Below are 24,027 nucleotides of genomic sequence, written 5' to 3'. Positions count from 1 at the left end.
TTAAATTCGCCCCTTTTCTGCGATTAATTTGGCCGAGGAGGTAGTTTAAGCTGGTTAAGATAGCTTCACTGCACAGTGGTAGTGGGATATTTGCTGAATTTGAAAAGTAACAAATACTGTTCGATCTCCTCAAGTTAAGTTGATAACAAGAGCATTATTATAAAGGTAAACTAATGATATCTCAATGACCTTACAATTCTTGTTGCTTAAAATACTCTTGTTGGCAACTTTAATTTTCATTAGATTTTCAGGCACTTTACAGATATTACTATTAATTTATTAACAAACAAACCACAGTGCCTTTTTTCAGGTGAGAAGGGGACTGCAGCACTTACTTTTAATTAGCAAACAAAACGAAAACGAAATCGTAAATGAAATGCCGCCGAAACCACCCAGAAGTATGCAAAACTTTTGTTATTGTCGCCAAATAAATTTCACCAATGCGCCGGGCGTGGGCGTAGGGCGGAGTGGGCGTGGCTGGTCCTACAAATACGCAAAAATTGAGGGAACGAGGGGGAAAACAACAAGCGGCTAACAAAAAGTTCCACCGACAGCAAAATTATGTGGCGTCAAATGCGGCGCGTCGCCTGAGGGAAAACCGCCTGCAACCGGAGCCGTGGGGGAGTTGTAGGAGTGGGCGTGGCCAGGTGGTTTTCCCACCTCCTTTTCCCTTCCCCCACCTCCGGTGCGGTTGCCGTCGGGCTGAAATTTATGCTGCTGTGTGAAATTTTACGCGACAGGTGGAAAAATAAAAGCAACAGCAAAAACTGCAGCAAAAAGTTGCATGCAAATTTCTAAATGGAGAAGGAAGTGCTCCAAGTCTGTCTGAATATCCCTTCTTCTCGGCCCTCCTCCGCCAGGATAAATCCACTTAAATATTTAAAAGGACGGGGAAAAGTCCTCGCGGACGAGGGCAATACGGCAAAGTTCCTTCAGCTGTCCGGGTTTCCTTCGTTAACACTTGATTAGCGGCGTTTCTTGACTTCAAGAGGGTGGTTGGGTGGCTGAGCGGTGGGTGGGGTTTCCATGTTAACACTTGCCCACAACAACTGTCCTCATTAGGGAGAAGGGTTCCAGCTCGTGAATGGCAACGTAAATCATCAATTAAAACAAATTTTCCATTTGGGGGCAATGTCTGAAATTAATTTTTAAAATGAAATGTTTTTGTAAATTATGAGGGTCACTTGAAGTGGGTCCAAGTGAGATGAAATAGGTGGGGAAAATGGCAAAAGGGGTTGTTGAAGGGAAGGAGGAACTTTTAAATTGAGCATAAAATAAAAAAAAATAATCAACAGGAGTAATGGTTAAGTTCATTTTAATGCATTCTCAAGAAATTTATTTTCTTCCGCTTCACAATAATCTGCCTGTAATGGTTACGAAGATCGAAATAATAACTCGAATTCCTCTGTAATTCGTCACTCAAAAATCTTAATAAGGCCACGATAATTGTCAGTTAATGCAAGCTCTATTTCTAAGTTGGCCACTTGCACTGCAAGTGGTAATTGCAACTCAGTGCCAACCTCCGATAACCTTAGACCTGCTGCCTGATTTTCGTTGGCTTCCAGGAAAACGTTTACCCAAACCTACCCCAATAATTGGGGGGCATATAAATTACGGGAATAAAAACTGAAATTGCTGCAAAAACAGAAACACACTTAAAACACACACACATACACACACACACACATTCCCCTACAAACAAAACCAAAGCAAAACCGGAATATTTATGAACGCACCACGCGACGAGGGAAAGCGAAAATGCGCCAAACTGAGTTACGGACGAATTTCGAAGAGAGGGAAAAGGGGAAGTGGAAAAGGGGAAGGGAAATGGAAATGGAAAAGAAACCAGGACCAACGAACCAAGTCCGAGCTCCTGTCTACCCTCTCCTGCACACACATATAATTTTCCTTCTGCCCGGCAATGTTTGCTGGCAGATAAAGCAAATGGCAAAAGTGTTTTCCATGCGCGATCGATAAACACGGCGCCAGCAAGGCGGGACAAATTTTCATAGTTCAAGTGGCGCCTAGGAAAACCCGGCGAACCCACCAGCCAACTGAAATGTGGCCAAAGGCAGGCGGCAGTAAAAATTCAGCTCCGAGGCAAATAAATGCGATAAAAATTATTGCGGAAGTGCGCAGGCGAAAAAAAGGAGCAACAGGAACGGGAACGGGACTGACGCATTTTCCTGCCCTGTTTCGGGCCGCTCTTTTGCACCTCATCATCAGCTGGGTCCTTTGTGATTCGGTTGAATCATCGCCAAGGACGAGGACCGAGAATTGATATCACGTGTCAGTCCGCCGTCAATGTCACTCAGTCACTTCCTCGCAAGCCAAAGCCGAAGGACTCCGCCGGCAAAGGACTCCTACTCGGAGTCGAATAAGCCGCGGATCTGATTTTATTTTACGATTTAGGCGTGTGCTGGCTTTTAACTGCTCCCAAATTAGTTACCAAAATTAACTTGTCTATTCGCGTGGATTGCTGTTTTATGGTTTTCGCTAAGAAAGGCGATTTGGACTCTTTTTGATGTTGTCATAAGACGATTGTGAGTGCTAAGGGTTCGGGCATAAAGATGAGTCATGGGAAAACTGTCAACACCGATTTATTATCAACGGTCTCGGATTATTAAATAACTTATCGTCACCGAATAAAAATATAGCCTCAAACTCGTTCTTTTCTTTAATAGGGAATAAATTTTTAAATCTTCACTAAAATCCCTATATTAAAATGTATATACAACTTTAATGCTGGATGCCGAAATTGGTATATAGACCACTTTTTCCGTTTTCATATAGAGTATTTGGAAATTTTACTCTGATGATGGTGATTTTGTGAAGTAGATTTATTGACTCTTTCAAGTCGAAATTTTACAAGTTTTCAAGATTCTTTAGATGCTTCAAGAAGAAAATGGCCATTTCCACATCTGACCAGTGGCTCTGCTCATTTGTGGCAATAGCGTTCAACTCCCGAATGGTTTCGTGCTCAATTAAGTGGGCCACATCAGCCAGAAGTTCGGCCAAGAGACTTCGGAAACGATTCATTGGACTTGGTAGTATTTTGCCTTCATTATTTGCTTGTATTCTAGCTCGGGAGAAGAGAATCTTTATGAGTTGCACGAAGTAGGGTCGGTATAAAGTATTCAATTCCGAATTGGACTGGTCGAACAAATCGGCTGAGAATAGACACCAAGTGCGCATTGAGGTTTCGATTACCAGAATCGGGCAATGTGTTGCTATGAGCAACAATAACTCGATAATTTCCAATCGCTCCTGGATCTTTAAGGCATCCCTTTTTGTTAGCAAATAATGCGTTTCGAACAGATTCACAAAGATGTGGCAATAGTTTTGCAACTTCTCGCTATCGCCCATGGATCTTTCGAATGCCGGTTTCAGGGAGATGAGCATCGTAAACAATAATTTGTCCGGGTTTTTGTGGACCAGGCATTGCTCCAGCAGGGCGACCATCAACTCCGCCGACTCAAAGTGTCCTTCAGCTATCGGGGTACTTAGTACAGCGAATGACCAAGGGAAAAGGAAAGAGTCCAGCACTCGGTCGGGTGATAAGAACCCATTACTTGTCCAGGATCCGCAGACAGCTAAGCATTTGTTCGCGAAGCCTTTTGAGCGCTCCATCCGCTCGTGAATCTCTTCCACCACTTTTAAAATGTAGGATGAAGTACGACGGAGATGCTCCAAAACCACTTCTGCTGGGCGAAAATTGGGTGCGTTGGCTTCTTCTGGCAGGACCCTCAGGACCTCTAAGAGAGCCATTATGTAATCGGGTTCCCCAGACATTAGCTGCACAAAGGCGCCCAGTTCTTCCAACCAGTGTGGATTCATCAGGACCAAAATTGAAAGGCACTTGGCCAACTGCACAATCAGAGTATTGGATCCCGGAATCTTGGCGGCATTTAGAAGGTGATTGACCAGTCTTCCTCTTAAAACATCTGAATCGTACATTGTCAGCAAACAAATATCATATTGTATCTTCTTGGACAAACTGATGGCAGCAAAGGTTTGGATGTGCATGGGCTGATGAGAGAAGTCGGACAGAATTTCCTCGGCAACATCCCAAGCTGTCACTGAATTCTGAAAGGAACGCAAGAATCTGTCGGCTGAACGGTCGCTACCCTTGCTCAATTTATCAAGTGCATCGATGACATTTTCCTTAGTGAACTGGCTTTCCATTCCAAATATTCGATTATATTTCTTCGGTCCGAAAGCGATATCTTGGTGTGGTCAGAAATATCGCAGTTCTCGGAAGTCTGCAGGTGTAAAATTCAGAAAATAAAAAGATGGCACGTGTAAAGTGTATATAAATAAGTTCAAAGTGTATAATCTCAGGTTACTGACAGTTTGTTTTGAAAGAAAATCAAACCCGCTTGCTGAAGAAAACGAAATCTAAAATATTTGAGATGAAAAACCATTTAGCAATTGTTTTGAAGTACTTCAATAAAACATGTACATTAAAAGTTTCAGTAGACATGAGCTCCGGAACCCCAACCTTCATTCAGCAGGGCAATCAATTTCCCCGTCGTTTTTCCAATAAATGCATTGCGTTGAGACAATAAAACTCTATGAAAACTAAACAAACAAGGGACTTGAACCCATCGAACACACAGATATGTGTCCAGATTGCCGCAACTAACGTTTGCCCAGTGCAAATATTTACCCTGTCGTCTCGATTCGCAGTTCGGAACGCCTCTCATCACGCACAAACGCACAAATTACGGGGGGATGGCACAAATCGGGGGCGGGGAGGTGGAAAATGCCTTGACCAGCGCGAACAATAAGCAATAAAATTATATGCCATATTATACACATACACTCGCCCAGCAATCCACTCACACTCGCGGCAATATAATTTTGAAATCAGTTAAGTGTTGGCCAGGCAGGACTGCACACAAAGAAAAAGAGTGGGCTTTCGAATGGGGAAAGGATATTTTTATTTATGCTTACCATAAACAGAAATATTATTATTTAACCATCTTATACAATTTAAAAATAAAATAAGTAAATGATTCTCATTCAATCTTTACTCATTCAAGTAAATCCTTTTCATTTGCATGTTTTTTGGGTAGCAAAGTTTTAGGCTTCTGGAAAATTCTACAAAATATTTTGAGGATTCTGCGTTATTTTTCCAAGTACATAGTACAATCCCCAGTCCAGACCATCGAAGTCTAAGTTCTCGTCCTTCCCTCGGTCGGCGGGTCTGTCCTTTATTGTCGCGCCGTGTTGGGCGAGGAGTACATTAAATGCGCATCATAAATTTCATTACATTATTATGGCGTTGTTTGCGACAACAGCGAGCGCCGTTAGCCGGATTCGACTACTTTATTGGATCGCCTCCTCTGCAGCGCCGTCAAATCGCATAAATAAAACTATCCGATTCTATTGTCTATCCATCTGCCAACAGTCCCCGTCTTTATTAATGCACTAATTATGGGGCGTGGGGGCACGCCCACTGCAATGCATTTTGTCAACATAATTTATTGGGCCGGTTCGGGTTTTTTCCCAAAACTTCTCCAAGGACCCGGGCACACGCCTTTATTTTGGCAGGCCAAACAGTATTGGGAGGGTCAAATAACCGAATTGCGTAGGAAAATTATTGTGCCTTGCCAAAATTTAAACAAAGGCGCGGCTGTCCTCGTTGTCCGGGAAATTGATTGCTTGGCACTCGCCGGCGACAAATGGCAGTGAACTTATGTCGATAGAGCTGTATTATGCTATCTGGGTTTCTGGGGGAACAAATACATATAAAATTCTTGGGTAATATGTACTTCGAGTTGGAGTTCCCGCCGTAGCTTCAACAGGCATCTTAGTATTATTAGAAAATAGATTATTATATAAAGCGAAAAGGAATGTGGCAAAATGTACACCTTAGTTGTAGACAAAACTGAAAAGAAAACGTGAATAACGTGTCCTTTAAACAAGTTTTTACACACATGAAAACACTTTCACTACAACCCGCCACTGCAGCAGGAAAAAATGGATATATGTTCGGCGAACTAGAGCACAAAACTTAATTTCCAGCCAAACATTGTTACGCTGCAGTGCCGTCGAGAGCGTCAGACAACCGCAAGAAAAGCCAATCAAGCTTACAAGCTGACCGCTTACATGACAGGACCCATAACAGGACCAGCATGCATCCCCTCCATCGCGCCGAGAAAGTAAGGGCGAAAGTAATTTGCAAGCCACTTTGCAGGGCCACAAAACGGGGACACTGACAAGAGCTGTAGGAATAATTGAAAAATTTGCACTACATAGAAAATCGAATTATGTAGAAAGTGACGATGGCGCAGGAAATATCAATTAACAGAAAACAAGAGCAGAACCCTATTAAAACCTTATTTATCCTGGCCCAAAAAAAGCGGATAAAAAGGAAGCCAGCTGTAGGCAAATAATGTGGAAGAAGTTTGCACAAACAACCCTCGCTCGAACTGGGAAACAAGTGGAGTGCAGTAGCTGCAGAATTAATTGCTTTATATGGCGTGATAATTTATTGAAGCCCACGATGACCAACATGGGAGCGAAGGCAAGGTCCTGGCCGAAGTCCTGGCCGGCATCCCTCTCGTCCTGCCAGGGATAACACAAGTATTATGCCGGCAACGAGGCGTAAGGGTCAATCACATTAGAGACATGCGATTCGAGGGTGGTTCGTCCTGGCCCTCGTCCTTTTCCCAACTCCTTGGTCAAGGGTTGCCCTCTGCACTCTGCAATCTGATTATGTGTGCGGAGGAGGGGCGGGTAATAAGTTTTTCCCTGCATAATAAACATGCCAAGGTACTCTGTGTTTGCCATGATGTTTGTGCCACTCTGGAAATACATGGTTTTTGCGTCTGGTTAACTGCGTGAGCGAAGTTAGTTAGCCGCTTTCGATTTTATGTGACGATAACGTTAAGTGATCTTCAACAAGAGTTTTTCTATTTGACTATTTTATGACTCATGTCAGCAGCTAACCTATATGTGTTTAAAATAGTTAAATAATTTTACAGATTTTATAGCGCATCCGCACTTCTCCAACATTTTACTGCGATACATATTTTGTTGTGGAAATATTTTGCTTTGCCCCAACGGATTTACGCACTTTACTCAACCGAGGGTCCTTTGTCCTGCTCGAAGGTATGGTATGAATATAATCAGCGCATTCAATCGACTTAATTTCATTATGAATACGGAGGCAGCTAAACGCTGCCCTCTCACTCTTTGTGCCACGAATTTCTTTCGCCGCTTGGCCCTGGCTGAGCTCATAAATAATCTTGCCAACTTGTCGGACAGGACACTCGCCGGTAGCTCCGGTTTCCCCGCTCCAGTTTCCCCGCTCCGGTTTTAGCCACCAACAGCTGCTGGCTGCTCGAGTTGCAGCGACCCCGCTCCTGCCCCTCGGCCGCTTTGGCCGCTGTTGACAAACAAATATGAAACTAATCCCTGGTAATTAGTGCGCCAACTTTTGCTGCATTTTGAGCCAGGAAAGGACACAAGGACTCATGGACAGGGACTTGTAGTCGCTGCTGTCGCCGCTGGAGAGGGACTAGTTCGCTGGTTGCTCTTTCGGCATCTCGGTGCCAGATACACTGGGCAAATTTTACATTCATTTAGTTTACATTATATTTTTTAAGCAACCAGAATATATTTTTACTATACAAATTTTTAAAATTAAAGCATGCAAGATCTGTTGACTTCATTTGGTACTTATACATTAAGATAGCTTTACACAATTTCCCACAGTGTATGCCTAGCTCCTGGTCATAGGAAGTTAGTAGATTCCTTATGCTTTCTGCTTTTTGCGGTTTTCCCGGTCGCATCTCGTTGTTTTTTTTTTTTGTGCTTTCGTTTTTGTGGCGGTGTCGTCGTTATTTTTATTGGAAAAGTTAAGCTTGTGTTTTGATAGGTTTCAGTCGTAAAGGGATTAATTAGTGCGGACTTCGCACCAGCGGCTCCGCCAACAGGATAAAGCCGGGCCAATGTCTGGGGTACAAGCTCAACATGCCGCCTCATGTCGCAATGCATAATAAAAGTTAAGCTGACTTGCATTGAGTTTCGGCGGAGAATGGGGTATGGAGTTGAATTTGGATACGTAAACGAGTCAAGTATTATTAAAACAAGTATTATTAATATCTTGTGCTTTTTCTGTTTTTAATATGGAAATTATACATGTTAGTAGTATATATTTGTTTTAAAACGTGTAGTTGCAATCGTTAGTTTAAACCAGTAGATGATATCTAAGAAGTCCATATTTTAACGCCAAATTGAATGTGGCTTAAAAATCTCTCACTCGCAGCTTGTTGAGTAGGTAAAGCTAATACTTTTTCAGGCGATCTCTAACTTGTCACGTTGAGCACTGTTACCACTTTTTATTTCACATTCGTTTCCAATTCAAAACTCAATTACTTTCGAAATTCCCCACATAATTCTTCATCTGGCCACTTGTCTTCAATGGAGTTTATTAATTTTATTTACCCCTTTACCGTCGACATTTCTGCGCTGAAATTCCAATGCTGCAGAATTTGCCGCTGTTTTTGCCGGCCGCTCGCCCCTTTCTTATCTTTTTATTATGAACTGCAGCGACAATTTTGCTAGCCATGTCAGCGCATGATTTACGAGGCCGTGGCGTACAAATGAAAATTGTACCAAAACGGGGGGACGGGCTCTGCCCGGACAGACAAACCTTTTTTGTGGCTCCGAAGTTTTGGCCACAAAACAGGAAGCGGAAATGAGTGCGCAGAACGACGATGGCGACATGTGAAATGTGCTTGCCACCAAGGAAGCGCACAAAAAACAAAAAGAGCAAAACGAGCAAAAAGCGGCACCAGCAAACACATGCAAAATAAACGGGTTCAAGTGCCGCTCGTAAAAACGGGAACGGGAAGTGCGGGCAGGGGGGAGCGGGGAGGGGGGTTTAAAAGCCAAAGGATAACTGTTGAATTGTTGGCCATAATAACAAGGCAGGATACTCCCATGTGTGTCTGTGTCCGCCTGCTCGTGGGTGTGTTTGTGTTCGCCTGTCGCGTAGCAACTTGTGGCTAGCTTAATAGCAGTTAACAGCAAACGAGAAGTGGGGCTTGCAGATGGGGTCAAAGGGCAGCACTGCGGGTCGCTTCCACATTTTTCCAGAGTTTGAAGGAGAACTTGTGTTGTGTAAGAATGCTTAATAAAGTGAATTTGCTTATTAAGCTGAGTAATTTCCATTCAATAAATTAATACAACAGCTTATTTATTAGATGATGATATTAAATGATTTGAATATTAAAACCCATACTTCACTTCTTGAAAAAAAGAAAGTACATTGATTAAAAGCTACCTAAATGCATAAAAATGGAACAGGAAACTGCGATTAAATCGAGCACAGCATACTCTCACCACAGGAATGCAGAATAATAAAACGCATTACAACAGCAACGGATCCGCGTGCTGTGAAAACAATCCAATCAATTTATTAATTAAGCAAGCCACTCCGACCAGAGGAGCGCCTGATGCACGGCTATATGTATATATACCCGTATAGCCACCGATTGTCTGTCTGGGGGAATCGGAATCAGCAAACCCTTCGCCCACCGATTGCGCGCGTCTATTTGTCTAGCTTTGTGCAATGGATTTTTAATGTTTTCCTCGGACTCGCCGAGTGGGAGGACAATAATGTAACGCATTGTTAAGTCCGCTTGGCACTTTTCGCACGCCAGCTGTGTCCGGCCGGGAAAGCGAAGGACACCCTGGGAAGGAAACACCCCAAGGAAAGCCAAGGAAAGCTTAGCTGCAAGGAGCCGGCGGGAAACTAGCCGGTCTTTAATGAGCCCCAAACTGCAATTACGCAAAACATTTGCCGCACTGCATGTGCCTCGAATGCGACGGCGTCGTCTGAAATAATTTTAATTGCGTTTTGCTTTTTATTTTATTGCATGTGGCGCCGTAACGATTTCGTTATGCTAGAGGGAATTAAACAAAAACAGGAGGTAAGAAGATGCCATAAAGAGCTTCAATTTAGCTTCCTTAGTAATTAGGGTATCCCATTTACAATGAAAAATAAAGAAAACCAATTGAAACACAAGAAAAAGTTTTCAGTTTCAAGTTGCTTTACCTATTTTTGAGAATGCCACAGCTATTTACCAATAATTTCATAATAATCAGAAAATAACAAACAAAAAACAATGAATCACAACACTATAAAAACAACCCTAATAAAATATTATAATGCTAAAAAGTTGCATTCGTGTTCAACAAATTTGACTCACACTTGAGTACAAACTCTTGAGTATATTTCATCAGTAAGGAACTCGGGAAATTTTTTGTTCATTTTTGAGATAGTTTTCCACAGCGCAGGCGCTTTGAACGCAAGTTTTTTGGGCAGTAACTCACTCAAAATTTAGTTGGCTTTTTGAGGCCTGCAGCTTGTAACCCTCCGATTGGGGATGAATGCAACTGCTGAGAGGGGAGTGGCGGGTGGGCTAGACGGCATGGATAGGTGGACAATTGCAGCTAATTGGCAATAATCAGGCATCGACCATAAATTGGCGTTAACAAGGCCAACAAATCAGCGGAACGCTGCCCGCTTGGCAGCGGCGATTGCGGCATAAATCAGCCAAATTGAATTACAAAAAAACACTGGAGCAATAAAATCTAGCAATTATATTTATGCACACTCCTGTGCCTGTGTGCGTTTCTCTGGCCTCGCGACAATTTAATTACAATTGGCCGAGAGAAATTGCAGTTGCCGCCGCACTGGCGCCGCAAAATATGCTAATTTATATTTATATGGATATGGAGTTATTCCCTCGCCGACTTTCCCGCTCTCCCCGCCCCTTTCCACGCCGCCACGCCCCCTAAATTTCGATCCAACTCCAGACTCCGAGGCTGTGTGAAATATTTTCGGCGGCGACTGCGGTCGTAAAATTTATTGTTGCCAAATGCATATTTGTCACATTTCGCAATGTGTTTGGCGGCCATAGAACAATTTACAAGCAACTGGGGACTTTGGCTAAAAGCCTTTCCCCGCTCGTCCATCTTCTCTCAGACGCAAAAATAAACTAAACTCAACGGAAAGTGCCGCGCTAAAAGCGCCTTCGGCTCAGCTGAAATACAAATATTTTATACATTTAATTGTTGCCTTTCGAGCCAAGCACTTGGGAAACCTACACTGTACAAGAGCTCTTCACTTGATATTCTTCTAAGTGAAGATATTTCTTATTTAAGAATGAATTACTTAATGGGCACTTACGAATTAAATAAAAAAAATATACTAGCTATGAGAAAAGTTTTAAAGCCACTGAATGGTTCAACCTTTGGGCGGTCTCATATCTGCTTCCTTTATTTCAGGGATATCCCCAGGGTCCGGGAATTTCCATTGCCCACTCCAGAGGCTCGCTGGCTAAACTTGCCATCAGCATGATAATTGCCTGGCACTTCCGAGGAAAATATCCATTGCCTTTTGCCCTTCAGCTGTCACAACACTCGCACACAACACACTCACCCACAAAACGAAACACACACACTTCACACCTCAGAGACTCGCTGAATGGGAATCCCCTTAATGCTCGCTAAACAAAAGAAATGAAGTCATTTGTAATTAATGAGGTTTGTCACCCCAATTTTCCGCAACTTCCACCGACACGAAAAAAAAGGAAGGAAACATCAGACTGCGAAAGTGGGTGGTCGAACGAAATTCACCTGCCCGGCTGGCATATTGAAAATCACAGTCGGTGAGCAGCAAAAAAAGCAGCGCCATCCACAAAACAATCTAATTATATCGTTAAGCACACCAAAATTGGCGGTGGAAAGTCACCCCTGAAAAGGAGACCTCATCTTCACCCCTCAGGTGATTGGGGGAGGGGTGTGTGGCCGGGGGGAGGTCACCCCACCGCCGTCGCCTTGACAGACACTCAGATAGACGGACAGACAGAAAGGCGGAAAGACAGACGAAAAGACGCATGCTTGACCCTGACAGACAGGCTGACTTTCGGGGTGACAGTTTCCGTTCGCTTGTTTAATTAAAATTATGTAAATAAATTTATTTAGCTGACACTGCGCTGTAATTAAGTGCAAGGGGCAGGGTGGCTCTGCATCTGTTGCCTGACAAATTTGGTCCACCTTGGCAGGCGAGTAATGCGCTGTCTTCAGCTATTTACACAAAACGAAATTAAACCACATCCCTATGAGGCTGAAAAAACTGGTTGAAAACCTCCAAAAAAGATACTTTTCTCCAATCAAATAAATTTTTTAAATTTTCTAGCAAGGCAAAAATAATCTTTTTAAATTAGTAGTCCAAATATATACGTTTCAAATCATTTTTTTAGGTGGTCAAATATCTGTAGCGTATAATATAAACCTCCATGAAAACCACCAATTTGCTGTTCATCTATGGAAAGCATTTCCCCTGTGTACTGGCTTTTGTCTTGTCCCGTGTCTATATAGTATATGCTAACAAATTAGCCTTGAAATGAGCAATTTGCAGGCCATGGTCGTAACGGAGGGGGGATGTTGAGTGGGTGGTTGGGAGGTGGGCGGTTGGGTAATGGGTGGTGCTGTCTTCGCCGTGAATACAAACTGAGCTGACAGCTGCTGTCAGTGGCCTCCCGTCAATGCTGGAACGTCAAGGAGTATTAAATATTCCTTCCGGGTGGCGAGAGGCGTGAAAAAGCAATTAAGTGTGAAGTCCTTAAGGTTCCACAACAACAACAACAGCAACAGCATAGGGAAAAACAAAAAAATAGTTTTTCTTTGTCTTGAGCATGTACGCAAATGAAAAATGATCAGAGGCATGCTAATGGAACTTCCCTACAACACGTACTCTTCCCGACTTTAAGTTTCAATAAATTCCAATGAAACCCTTCCGAAAGACCTCTCAATCACCCTTTGCAGTGAAAATCAAATAAATTCCATTTCGACAAGTCGCACAGTTGACCTCGGCAATTCGACATTCATGGGCCTTCATAATCCGCATGCAGACTAATGAAATGCCAAAAGTCAGAGGCCCATTTCACATATGTCATCCCCCCTCCCCCTTCCACGTCACTCCTCCCACAAATATACACCCAACTCCACTCGGGCTCCATTGACGTCACCACAGTGAAGCCATGTTGACATCGGCGTGGGGAAATTGTTTTGATGAATGTGTCGATTTAATTGATGAATGAGTTTTTAAGCTGGCAAAAAATCGAATGGCATCACGTTTTTCCTGGCATGGAAAATGGTGTTCGTACACTACTAAAAACCTGCATATCAAAGTAAAACCTAGATAATTATCAGAGGAATTCAAAATATGTGCATGCTATTATAAAAAGAGTGGTCTTCAAAGTATAATAACGTTTTTAAAATATTTATTACATTACAAGCAGCATGTGCTTGTTTTTGAAAACTCTTTTTTAAGCCATTTAAAAATAAACATGCATTTGTTAAATTTACTAAATTTAATCGAACTTTTATAACTAAAAGTTATGGTTTTTTTCAGATGTATAACATTGGATTTATTTCTACCTGCGGGGTTCTTTGAAGGATGATCGCCTGACAGGTGAGCGGACCTTAATTGAGTACTCGCACTGATTCCATAAATAAGCTGGAAGGCCACCGGATGGCCAGAAGTCAAAGTGCCGGGCTAACAAGGCCAAAAAGTGTGCACACAAATTCGAGAGCGAAGCGCAACAATTGCAAGCCGCAAATATCAATAAAAAAAACGAATACAACACGGAGCTGTAATGTTGCGATTTGTTCGCTCCCCGAAACACAAAAGCCCTCAAAAAAGGGAGGGAAATTGGAGCCGGGTTAGCGTCAGTCTCTGGCATGCAATAATATAAATTCGGGGCAACACACACAGCCCTTTAATCGAGCCACGGCGACCGGCTGGAAAAAGAACCCGAGCTCTGCTGAATGCAGAATGCTGAACACCGAACACCCAACACCGAACACTGAACACTGAAAATAAAATCCAACATCAAACTATAAATAGAGTCGGGCATATCCGCTCCTTCTGGCCGGGCGTGTACCGTTATTGGAGTGAATTTCTGGGAAAGTCTTGTGGCTTAATCTACAACAGCGTGCGGTTTGCTGGCAGCCAGGAACGCCGGCAATAAAAGCCTGCAAACTGGAGCTGAAATGGGAGCCGCATGCAGCAGCGGTTGAATATTTAAAGCCCTCGCCTTGCGAAAGCCAACCGATTGGAGCGGAAGTTAGACAATCAGACAGGGCCGAAAACATATGAAATGTTTCATATTCGGCCAGGTGAAAAAGTAATGAAAGAGGGCCATAAATTATTTACATAAATATTTAAGCCTATGTACACGAATAAAAGAAACTGAGACAAAGGTACAAGGATTAGATTGGCAATAAAACTATAAGTTTATTTTACTAGCTCTTAAATGCAATTTTCAACACTTTAGATTCCAATCACTCCGCTTAAATGCTCATGGAAAAGTTATCTCCCCAGAAATTCATTTAAAGGCATCGTAAAAACTGCTGTGATAAGATTTCGCCCACTTAGCGAGCACTTTCCGAATGTCATATTTCCCGGAACTCTAACTAGGCTCAAGTTAATTATCGGGCTTAACAGTTTGCTAGTTAAATTCTGGCCGAGCTCCCCTGCAAATGCGACACAACGTATAAAACTTAATGTGCCGCGTGCGCATAAAACAAAATTTCAACTGCAATTAGTCGTGCAAGGCTCTGAAATGCCCCCACTGAACCACCACCCACGACTCTCATCCTCCTCCTCCTCCGCCTCCTGATAAAACCATAAAAATTTTTCCGCCAACATGGCAAATAATTTGGCTAACGACATTTTGTAACTAATGCTGGCCAACCGCAACAACAACAGCGATAACCATTAACACGCCCCCTTTTCCGAACGCCTGCCAGCGGAAAATGCAGCAGCGGAGCAGCCGGCCGGTCATTAAAAGTCCACCCATAACAGTTTATTGTAATGCGACCGCTCGTAGGCCAACTGGACAAGTGGCCGGCCCCGCCCCTCCGCCCGCCGCCCACTTACCAACCCCATCTTTGGGCTAGAACGTATTCCTGCTCCCCGGCGTTGCCACTTAATTAGAAAAGTTTTAGCGCGCCACGAGACAAAAGCCATTGACAGCGACGAAAGTTCGGGGAACGCCCTCGGTCCCGCTTATTTCCCCATTTCCACACCTCCACGCCCCCAAACCATCGACAAACTGCATTCCCCTGGCCAAAGGAGTTAAATGGAGCTCTGGACACCGAATGGTGCTGTAATACCCTCTGCCAGCTGACTAAAATATTCAAAATAATTTAAACATTCATAGCTACCAAAGCACCAGATGTATAAACTAAGAACAACTTGTTTCTGGATAAGCAAAATAATAAAGATACCCTTACATTAAATTGGTATTTTAAATATCCAAGTTCTTCCGGCAAAAATAACCTGAAAGATTATAACATTTTATACACCCTATGATTGTAACTCATCCAACAATGAGCTATACCCTCAAACAGGGAAGAACATGCTAAATGTTCGGCTATTAGCAGCAACAAATGACATTCGAGAAAGACAGGACTTTATTTTTTTCGGGAGACAGCAGCTCAAAGACCGTGAGCTATGAAAATGGCAATGACGATGAACGCGGTCGAGGAAATGGGTGCGGGAATGGAGGTTAAGTCAACTGAAGCCACCTGGTACCGCGAACTGGATCCTGTCCCCCATTCAACGCCACTCTATTTGCGCATTTTTTCCAATTAATTGCTTCTACGTGGGCGGCCGCTCCGCGAATGTCAACAAAAGCCGCGGCCTTGTACTCACCCCCCAAAAAACGAGGTCCCACCTCTTTTTTTCAGCGGGGATTCGGTGGAGCCACCCGCTGGCAGTGCTGACACAAACATATGCGGAATAAAAAAGAGAAAAGAGGGCAGCCCGGCAGAAGATATAGACTCATCAATGGGTTTCAATTGAAAATTTTTGCACGGCACGGCTTTTCCCTTGCCTTTCATTTGTTTGGAAATGGGAATTGGAAATGCGAGTGCAGCAAACAATAAGCAGTTACATTCGGTTCGAATATCGGTTGTAGGCCTTCATGGTGCCTCGTTTTTGGTGAGCAGATGTTTGCCACAAGTTTGCACAGCTGCCGGAGGAATATCTATGCAAAATTTAGCCAATATCCCCTGAATTGGGGTAAGTAAATGCGATTGGCGGCACTAAAGGATGTTCAATAATATTTGCATGTTCTATTATTAAGCTGATTGATTTTCTAGTGCCGGAATAAAATTACATTTCCATTGTATTATAAACTCAGTAAGACTAAAGGGAATATTCATTTGAATATTTCCCTTACAATGATCGAAATTACAAATAAAATTCCAGAATTGTGAAAGTGTTCGTTAGGAAATTGTATAACAATCCGCAAACATTTGATAGTTTCCGTTCCCATTTCTTGTATTCCATCGAATGAGTTTGCATTTCATATTAATATTGAAATGGGCGTGCCGCCGCCCCCTTTTCAACACCTACTTTGAAATGATGAGCAAGCGTTGCAGGCACGCGATATTCCAACAAATTCGCGACCATTTATCATTCGATGACACTTGCGGATAGGAAAGCGATATCGGTATCTGACTGAAGGTGGGTCGTGTGTCCCTCCCCCAGCTGCCACTCCCCCACTGCTCCGCCTTCTTTTTGCGCTGTCAAAACAAAGACTTCTTTCCTCTGTTCTTTTTGCCATCGCAACCACAAACAAGCGAATTAGCCGCCCTGCCACTGACAGGGTCTAAAGGGAATGGAGAGGGGCTACCAAGACTGTCAAAAGCAAGGACCAAACCCAATCGGCGGCTCAGGACCAGTGGATGCAGTGGAGGGACATCTTCAAACATGCAAGTTGGCGGCAATTGAAAACTCATTGACAGTTGACAATGGAAAAAATAATAGAAAAGCAAAACGACAGCAACTGGTTGTGTTAGTGGGGAGCCAAAACTCAATTGCAGTAACTTTTCGATGTGGCTACCCAGGGTTAAGCAGAAGAATATGAGCACTAAATGGGTTAAAGTAACGCGAAAGTTACTGTTTATTAATAAATAGTTCATTTTGAAGTGATTGCAGTTAAAATATACCCATAGCTTCAAAATATAAACAAAGAAGAATCTGTTTCTGAATGAAAACTATACATTTAGCATTTGATAATTAGTTATAATCATAATTACTTATTGTAATTAAAAATCTAGAACAACAGGGTATGGAATATCTCTCTACTCTCTCATGCAAATACACCCAATTTTTTCCCGCAGAACTTTGTTTTGCAGTTTGCTGTTGACAGGCAGCGTTTTGTGTCCTTGCTGTTTTCAGCTCTCCCACTCCCTTAGCGTTTTCTTGTTGTTATTCATTCATTTGTATTGGCATGCTGAGACGTTTTCTATTTGAAATTGTCAGCGGCAATTGATATGCATTGCTGTAGTTGAATGTCTCTTTGTTTTGTCTACCAATTGCGGTTGGCTCTGCTTCAGGAAATTGATTTTCGCAATCATACGCCACACGAGCGTACATCTATTTCCCTTACAAATGAAGCCGGCAATTAAAACAAGAAAAAGCGAGAGCAAACTGCGAGCAGAAGTAAATTGGTGCGCAGTCAACGGGCGCCTGCAAGTATGCAACTCCAGAAATGCATTTAATTTTCGGCCAGCAGGGAGCTGGAGCTGGAATTTTTCTTTGTGATTTGATATTTAATGCACGTACTCAATGAAGAAATTCCAACAGCAGCGCATTAGTAGACAGGGGCGTTCGGAACCAACGCCTGCCAATTGCTTTTCAACATATTTGATGCGACGACGACTTTCGACATTTTGCAACTTGGCCACGTACTGGAAAGCGGAGGGCGAGGAAAATCAAGGAGCTGGGAAAAATCGTTGCCAGCTAAGTGCAAAACCAACAACTGCAGCTGAAAAAGCTGGAAAACAACTGCGACTTCGGTTAAGCATACAAACTGTATATAACGCACACAGACCCCCGGCAGCCAAGTGAAGTGAAGTATACGCCATGTTGACCCAACAACAAACATAAAATGTAATCGCAGCTAATAAGAAAACTAAGCAGATCCTTGCTGGTCACGATTTACGCTCGTTTCGCATTCGATTTGCGATGCGCCACCGCTGCACCACTGCACCACTGTCCACACGGCGGTCACAGTGGGGCAAAAAGAGTAACTGACTGCTACGAAAGAAAACGAAGCAAACTTATTTACCTAATTTTGTATTTCCAAGAACAACTTAACATTTGTAATTGTTGCCCAATGTTTTTACAAATTTTATAACTTTTAAGAATCTGTAAGTTTTAGCACTTTTTGCCCCACTGTGCTGGCCAGCAGACCTGGGCTGCCATGTCAATGGACATTTAATGGCGTTCCCCATTATGCGCCGCATCAAATGTGCCAAATACGCTTCGCTGGCAATAAATGCTGCATGGCGAGGCTTCCCTTTCGAAGGAAGCCTTTCTTCTGGCCAGGACTCGTCCTCAAGACTTGGCCTCAGCTGGCCGTGGTCTCCGGCTCCGTTCCGGCCACGATTTGCAATTTTGTGTGCAGCAGCCTCGCCCGGCGCTTCTCGTAATTTTTCGTGAATTTCTTCACGTACTTGCATTCCATCTTCATCGTTCCTCGTCCTGCGAATCCCATATCTTCTGCTCCTGTCGCTCCTATATCTCTCCGACTCGTCTGCCGGCCAGCTTTTGGCCCCGGCTGCAGCACTGGATTGTAATGGCATAACCTTTGAATAAAATTAGCATTATCGGAGCTCACTTTGGCGGCCATTCCGCTTCGCCTGTCGTCAGGTGTCTGTGTTTGTGTGAGTGTTGACTGTGTGTGTGTGTGTGTTAGTGTGATTGTTCGGTTGGGGATCAATAAAAAACCTCAATGACTTTTTGAGCGCCATATGATGCCTGAAAAGGCCATTAACACAAACGCTAAAACGGGCAATGCAGAGGTCATTTATAATGTGTTGTTCTTAAACCTAGAACTTAGAAATTAAATTATACTTCATTCAAAAAGTTATGTTTAATTTAAGAAAATACGTACATTTTTAAGTACCTGCTCATTTTCTTTTTTTAAAGTTTGAAAGTTGTATGCCTTTCACACTTTTTTAGCGACAAACTTTTTAATTTATTCTTCTTAATCCAAGTACCCAAATCAAAACATCAGCAGCCATATCAAAAACCAATAACTGAATCCAAAAAGTTTCATGTTTGCATTAAAAACTATTGCCAGTTTTATGGAACTCTCTCCCCACCAGCTCAACCCACTCAGAGTGTAAATGTTTTTTGTGGGACACACACATCAATTACGGGCTTCTCCCAACTCCTGCCCGTAAAACTAATTGGTGGAAAATTAAGTTTTTGCGCCAAAATGATGGTAAATTGAAATGCAATCGGGGCAAAGCGGATTATTGAAAAACTTTCATGATTGAATTCTGCTGGTTGGGCCAACATCGCTCGTCCCGTCCGCCATTATACTCCCCGGATTCAGTAGCTCCGGCAAAAAGCGCAACGAGGACTTAATTCCGAGCTGGATGCTCTGCATGTGTACGGTTGGTTGAGGCCCATATGCGATTGGCAGAGCTTATGGCTGTTGTGTGCTTGCCAAAAAATCGAAAACGAAAAGGAGCAGAAAAAGAAAAAGGAGCACGCCAAACAGGGCCAAAAACTGTGGCCCACACCGTGTTACAACGATTTATATTTTGCTACTTTCGCTATAAAAAATAAATATGCAATAAAACAAAACGACAACGGGCCCCGACATATGCATTATTGTCCCGCTCGCTGGCTCTATGGAAATATTTGCTGGGAAACGAAGACATAAACCTAAAAAATATATGGCGCATTTGGCAGCAGCGAAGGCAGGCGCAAGAATGAAACCAAGACAAAGGCGTTTCTAAATGCCAGTAGCAGTTACACGGAAAAACAAAAAGGTTTTCTATTTCCCAACTAATATAATGGGTATTTGAATTCGTAATTATAGGTATACCCTGCAATAAAGAAAGTATTTAAAGAATTGGTATTAAGCTTGCTACATCATAATTAACATATTTAAAACTGATTCGAATTATCTCCCAGTGCATTGGGAAAAGAAAGAGAACACCAGGGCGTATACGTATCGTATTGTTCTACCAAATTGCGCTCTCAGCTGGCGCACGACTTGACTGCATCTACTTTGGCATTTGGCATGCACCAGAGGAGCAGAAAAGAAGAAAAGGGGGCACTTTATGAAGCGCGCATATGTTGCACCCCTTTCTGCAAGGGATGTTTGGGCTGGGATAATAAAAATGAAGGACTCCTTGCTATATTCCCCAGGCAAATCACTGCAGTCTCGGTCTCAGGCGGAGGCTATAAAGCAAATCGTTTGACATTTGTTTTGATTTGCCATGATTGCTAAAAATATCTGTGAGACAGAAATGACATTGGGCAATTGGGATGCAGAAGTAATAAGGAAGCCTAAACGGTATGAGATTATTCCGACAAAAAGTTGGCAGAGAACAAGAAACAAGATTTTATTTATTAAAAGTAATAATACTTTCTTAGGGTAATTGTTTTAAATTTGCATCATTCACTGAGTCTTGCATAATTCAATAAGGACCTTATGACCCTTACTTTCCCATTCCATTTGCGGCTTCATTATCATCATCATATGCCAGCAAACTGACCCAACTGACCTTTTTAAGTGACTCAACTTTCCTGTTCATAGTGGCGCCGAACGAAACTTTATTCTTATCATAATTTCGAAGACAATTAGTCCGCAATGTGTGCGCTTCTTCGATATGGAAACCCACTCCGAAAAATCGTATCGATGGCAGGGAAACTTGGTCCGTGTCTTCGGGAGCTACTTAAAGTTTACAGCCGCCGGGGCCAAAACAATGCCAGACAATAATTGGCCAAATTTATTGTAATTAGCCGCACACGCAAGCACCGGGCACTCCACGCTATCCGGCAACCCGCCACATGTGCCCGGACACCGAGCTCCGGCGTAATTATTAACATTAGGGAGGGATGCTCGTCCGGACTTGAGAGCACTTGTCACATGTGTGCGTGGCGCTTTGAGAACGCATTTAATTGCACAAAGCCTCTTTGCTCTTAGAGAGTTTTTAAATAATTTAGTTGTGTCGTTAGGCCGGGCCTGGCCACGCCCCTTGTCAAAGGCATCTGGCAGGACAAGTCGGGCAGTCGGGCGGTCGGGCAGGCGGGGCGGATACGTAATGCAGTCGAGTCACGTCACACAGCATGTCGCTAATTTTTCTACCTTTTTTTGTTGCCACTCGGGCACAAAGTTTCCTTCTCCGCAATGCGCTGGCTAAAATTTTCCCTTTCTTTGGGCAGGGGTCTAAAAAGAGGTGGTATTCTCGGAGGATGATAAATTGTGGGGCGGGATTAACTTGAGGTGGCCTCGGCCTAAGCTGTCTATGTCTTTTAAATTCTACAGAACTCTTGTTTTAAAAATTTTGTTGCAAAACAGCCTTAATAAGAGCTAAGAATACCGGGAAAAAATCACTTTTACCACTTACAATTACTAGACTTTGACTTATGTTGGAAAATGGATACATCGTTTTCGAATATCTACTCTTATTTTCACTTTCCCGCATTCTTCTTAGTTAAAACTTCGCTTTGTGCGTTTAAAAATCCCGAAAATGGCTTTTTGTCAAAGGCGAGGTACAGTCACCACCTCGCGCGGTGAGCACGAGCATAACGGTAAAACGCTAAGAAGTGCAGCATAGCGCACGGCGCACGTTTCCTTTTTGTAAACTTTATTATTTCGTGTTAAAAGTAAATAAACTTAGCTGCCAACGCCACCCCACTGTCCTCCTTTGTGACACCCTCATCTTCTGGATCCCTCCGTTTTCCGTTTTCCCCGGAGATGTGTAAAAAGGGGAGTTCTGGGTGGTGGGCGCCTTCTACACATTGTTTGCCATTTGCGGTGGACGGCGACATCCTCTGTCAGCCAGCCAGTCCAAATTGAAATTGGACATTAGACGTTCACATACACAAACAAGCCTTCGTACTGAGAAAAAATATGTTACACTTTGGAAAATAGGTTTGTATTTGAGGCACTCGATAACACATACATTTGTTTTCATTCTTATTGGGAATGAAAAGCCATTTAATTGACCAGTTTTGGATGATTATTTACAAACTGAATATTGTATTAGATATTTATCAACTGCATATGTACATGTACTAGCAATCGAGAATGTCCGCGTTGTCTTTCACCGGGATCAACATAACAATACAGTTATATTACTATGCTAATCCTGGAAAAATTCAAGGCGGACATTCTCGATTGCGACTACATTATTGCAAGACTAGTACGATAGTAATGAAACCTTCTTCACGGAGACCAAATCACGACTGAGATTCGGCTTAAGTAGTCTTTAAATTAAAAAGTAGATGATTAAACCAAATTATTTGCTTCCATGACGAAAAGCCGGTTCAAATGACTCATAAAAAGAATTTAAAGCGTAAGCCAACGATCATCAAATATGACTCCCGACATTTATTGATATGTTAATTTTACATGACTCAATATTTGGGTTTTGCCCAAATGCACTGAACTTATTGATGCACAAGGGTTATCTATTTTTAAGTAGAGTATACTTTTAGACTGCCAAAATCACCTGATATCAAAACTTAAACAACGAGCAGATCCGGTTATGATTTTTTCAGTGGACGCATATACATATATTGAGATGGCAACTTCTGTCGGCAAGTTCAACAACAACCACAACTAGCACAACAACGCGCACAACAACCGAACACTAAGGCACACACTCATTGTGAATGACAACGCCCCTGGTACGTGATTTCATTTCCGTTGCTGTCTTTTGTGCATTGACTCCTCCTTCCTTTTCCACCCCCCACTGGGTCCTCTTTTCCTCAGCCCCTCCTGTTTTATTTGTTTTCTTTGCAGCGTGTTTATTTGTTTTTTTGCGGTTTGTTAAGGCAGCCAGTCAATGGCCAAAAATTAATATGCTGGTTTAAAAAATAAAATGCGACTAGCTGTTTATGTGATTTATCCTCTGTGTCGTGTTTTTTTATTTAATAAGAATGAATGAATGAGTAGCACAACTAGTTTGTTGACGCTGTCAGATAAATCCAATAACGCGGGATGAATTGAAAATTCAACGAAACATTTATCAAAAAACTGTGAAGCAAATAACGAAGTAAGCAGCAATCTTAAGGAGAATGTTTATTGCAAAAAATAAAATGATTTCGAATAATTTTTTTTTTTTCATATTATATATTTCATGCATAAATACACAACTGTAAAAACTGTTAATAGTATCAAATCATGTGTAGTCCAAACATTGAGGCTTGAAAATTTTTCCCAAAAACTAGCTCATAACCGGTTGTTAATTTGAATATTGAATTGTGGGAGCATATTGGCCTAATATCATTCAAATTTATTTCAACTCCAACGTTATCTTTGCCGTAAGCAAATCATGCTCCCCTATAATTTTTCATAATACCTAACCATAAAAGATCACCCATTATTTAAGGAGATTTTCTCTTCCGACAACCAAAGGTTATTTGTGGGCAGAACTCGGTAAATCTTATTAACACAAAGACTGCCACTGGCGCTTCGAAAACCGGCTACTATTCAGATATGTAAATTGAATTAATAATAAATCTGATCGACCTTTACATGGCTGTTTAACAAGTCCATCTTAATGACGGGAAGCGAAACTGAGAAATCCCCGAAAATATAGTTTACATAGGCCGGAAAAAAATCTACCCGAAGCCAAGGGGACATATTGTCACCACGAGATTTTTTCGTAGATACCGAAACGATGGCTTTGGACGGCTATCAAAAGTGTGGATGAGCAGTTGAGTGAATAAACAATGGTTTAATTGGGATTCGCCTATAGCAACATCTGCTGAATAGCTGGCCATTAAACCGGGCCAAGTAAAAACAATATCGGAAGCCATTTGCCATGCAAATGCTAGGCAAACATCAAGTTGGCTATCTTAGCATGTCTAATACGATCGGCATTTACATACATGAAATATCAACAAATGCAGAAGATATTTAGCTGCCTGGTAGTCCAAACTAAACTCCGAAA

General features: G+C 42.5%; 1 protein-coding gene across 1 annotated transcript; it reads right to left on the bottom strand.

Annotated features, from left to right (window-relative positions):
* Positions 1-2,654: 2,654 nt before the first annotated feature.
* On the bottom strand, positions 2,655-4,326 carry LOC108093640 (importin-13). Its single transcript, XM_017193797.2, has one exon. The coding sequence runs from the start codon at positions 4,183-4,185 to the stop codon at positions 2,866-2,868; it is 1,320 nt and encodes a 439-aa protein (XP_017049286.1). The 5' UTR covers positions 4,186-4,326; the 3' UTR covers positions 2,655-2,865.
* Positions 4,327-24,027: the final 19,701 nt, after the last annotated feature.

Source organism: Drosophila ficusphila, unplaced genomic scaffold (assembly GCF_018152265.1).
Source record: "Drosophila ficusphila isolate 14025-0441.05 unplaced genomic scaffold, ASM1815226v1 contig_414, whole genome shotgun sequence".
Lineage (NCBI taxonomy): Eukaryota > Metazoa > Arthropoda > Insecta > Diptera > Drosophilidae > Drosophila > Drosophila ficusphila.
The sequence above is the reverse complement of the archived record's forward strand: the minus strand, read 5'-3'. Positions and strand labels throughout refer to the sequence as shown.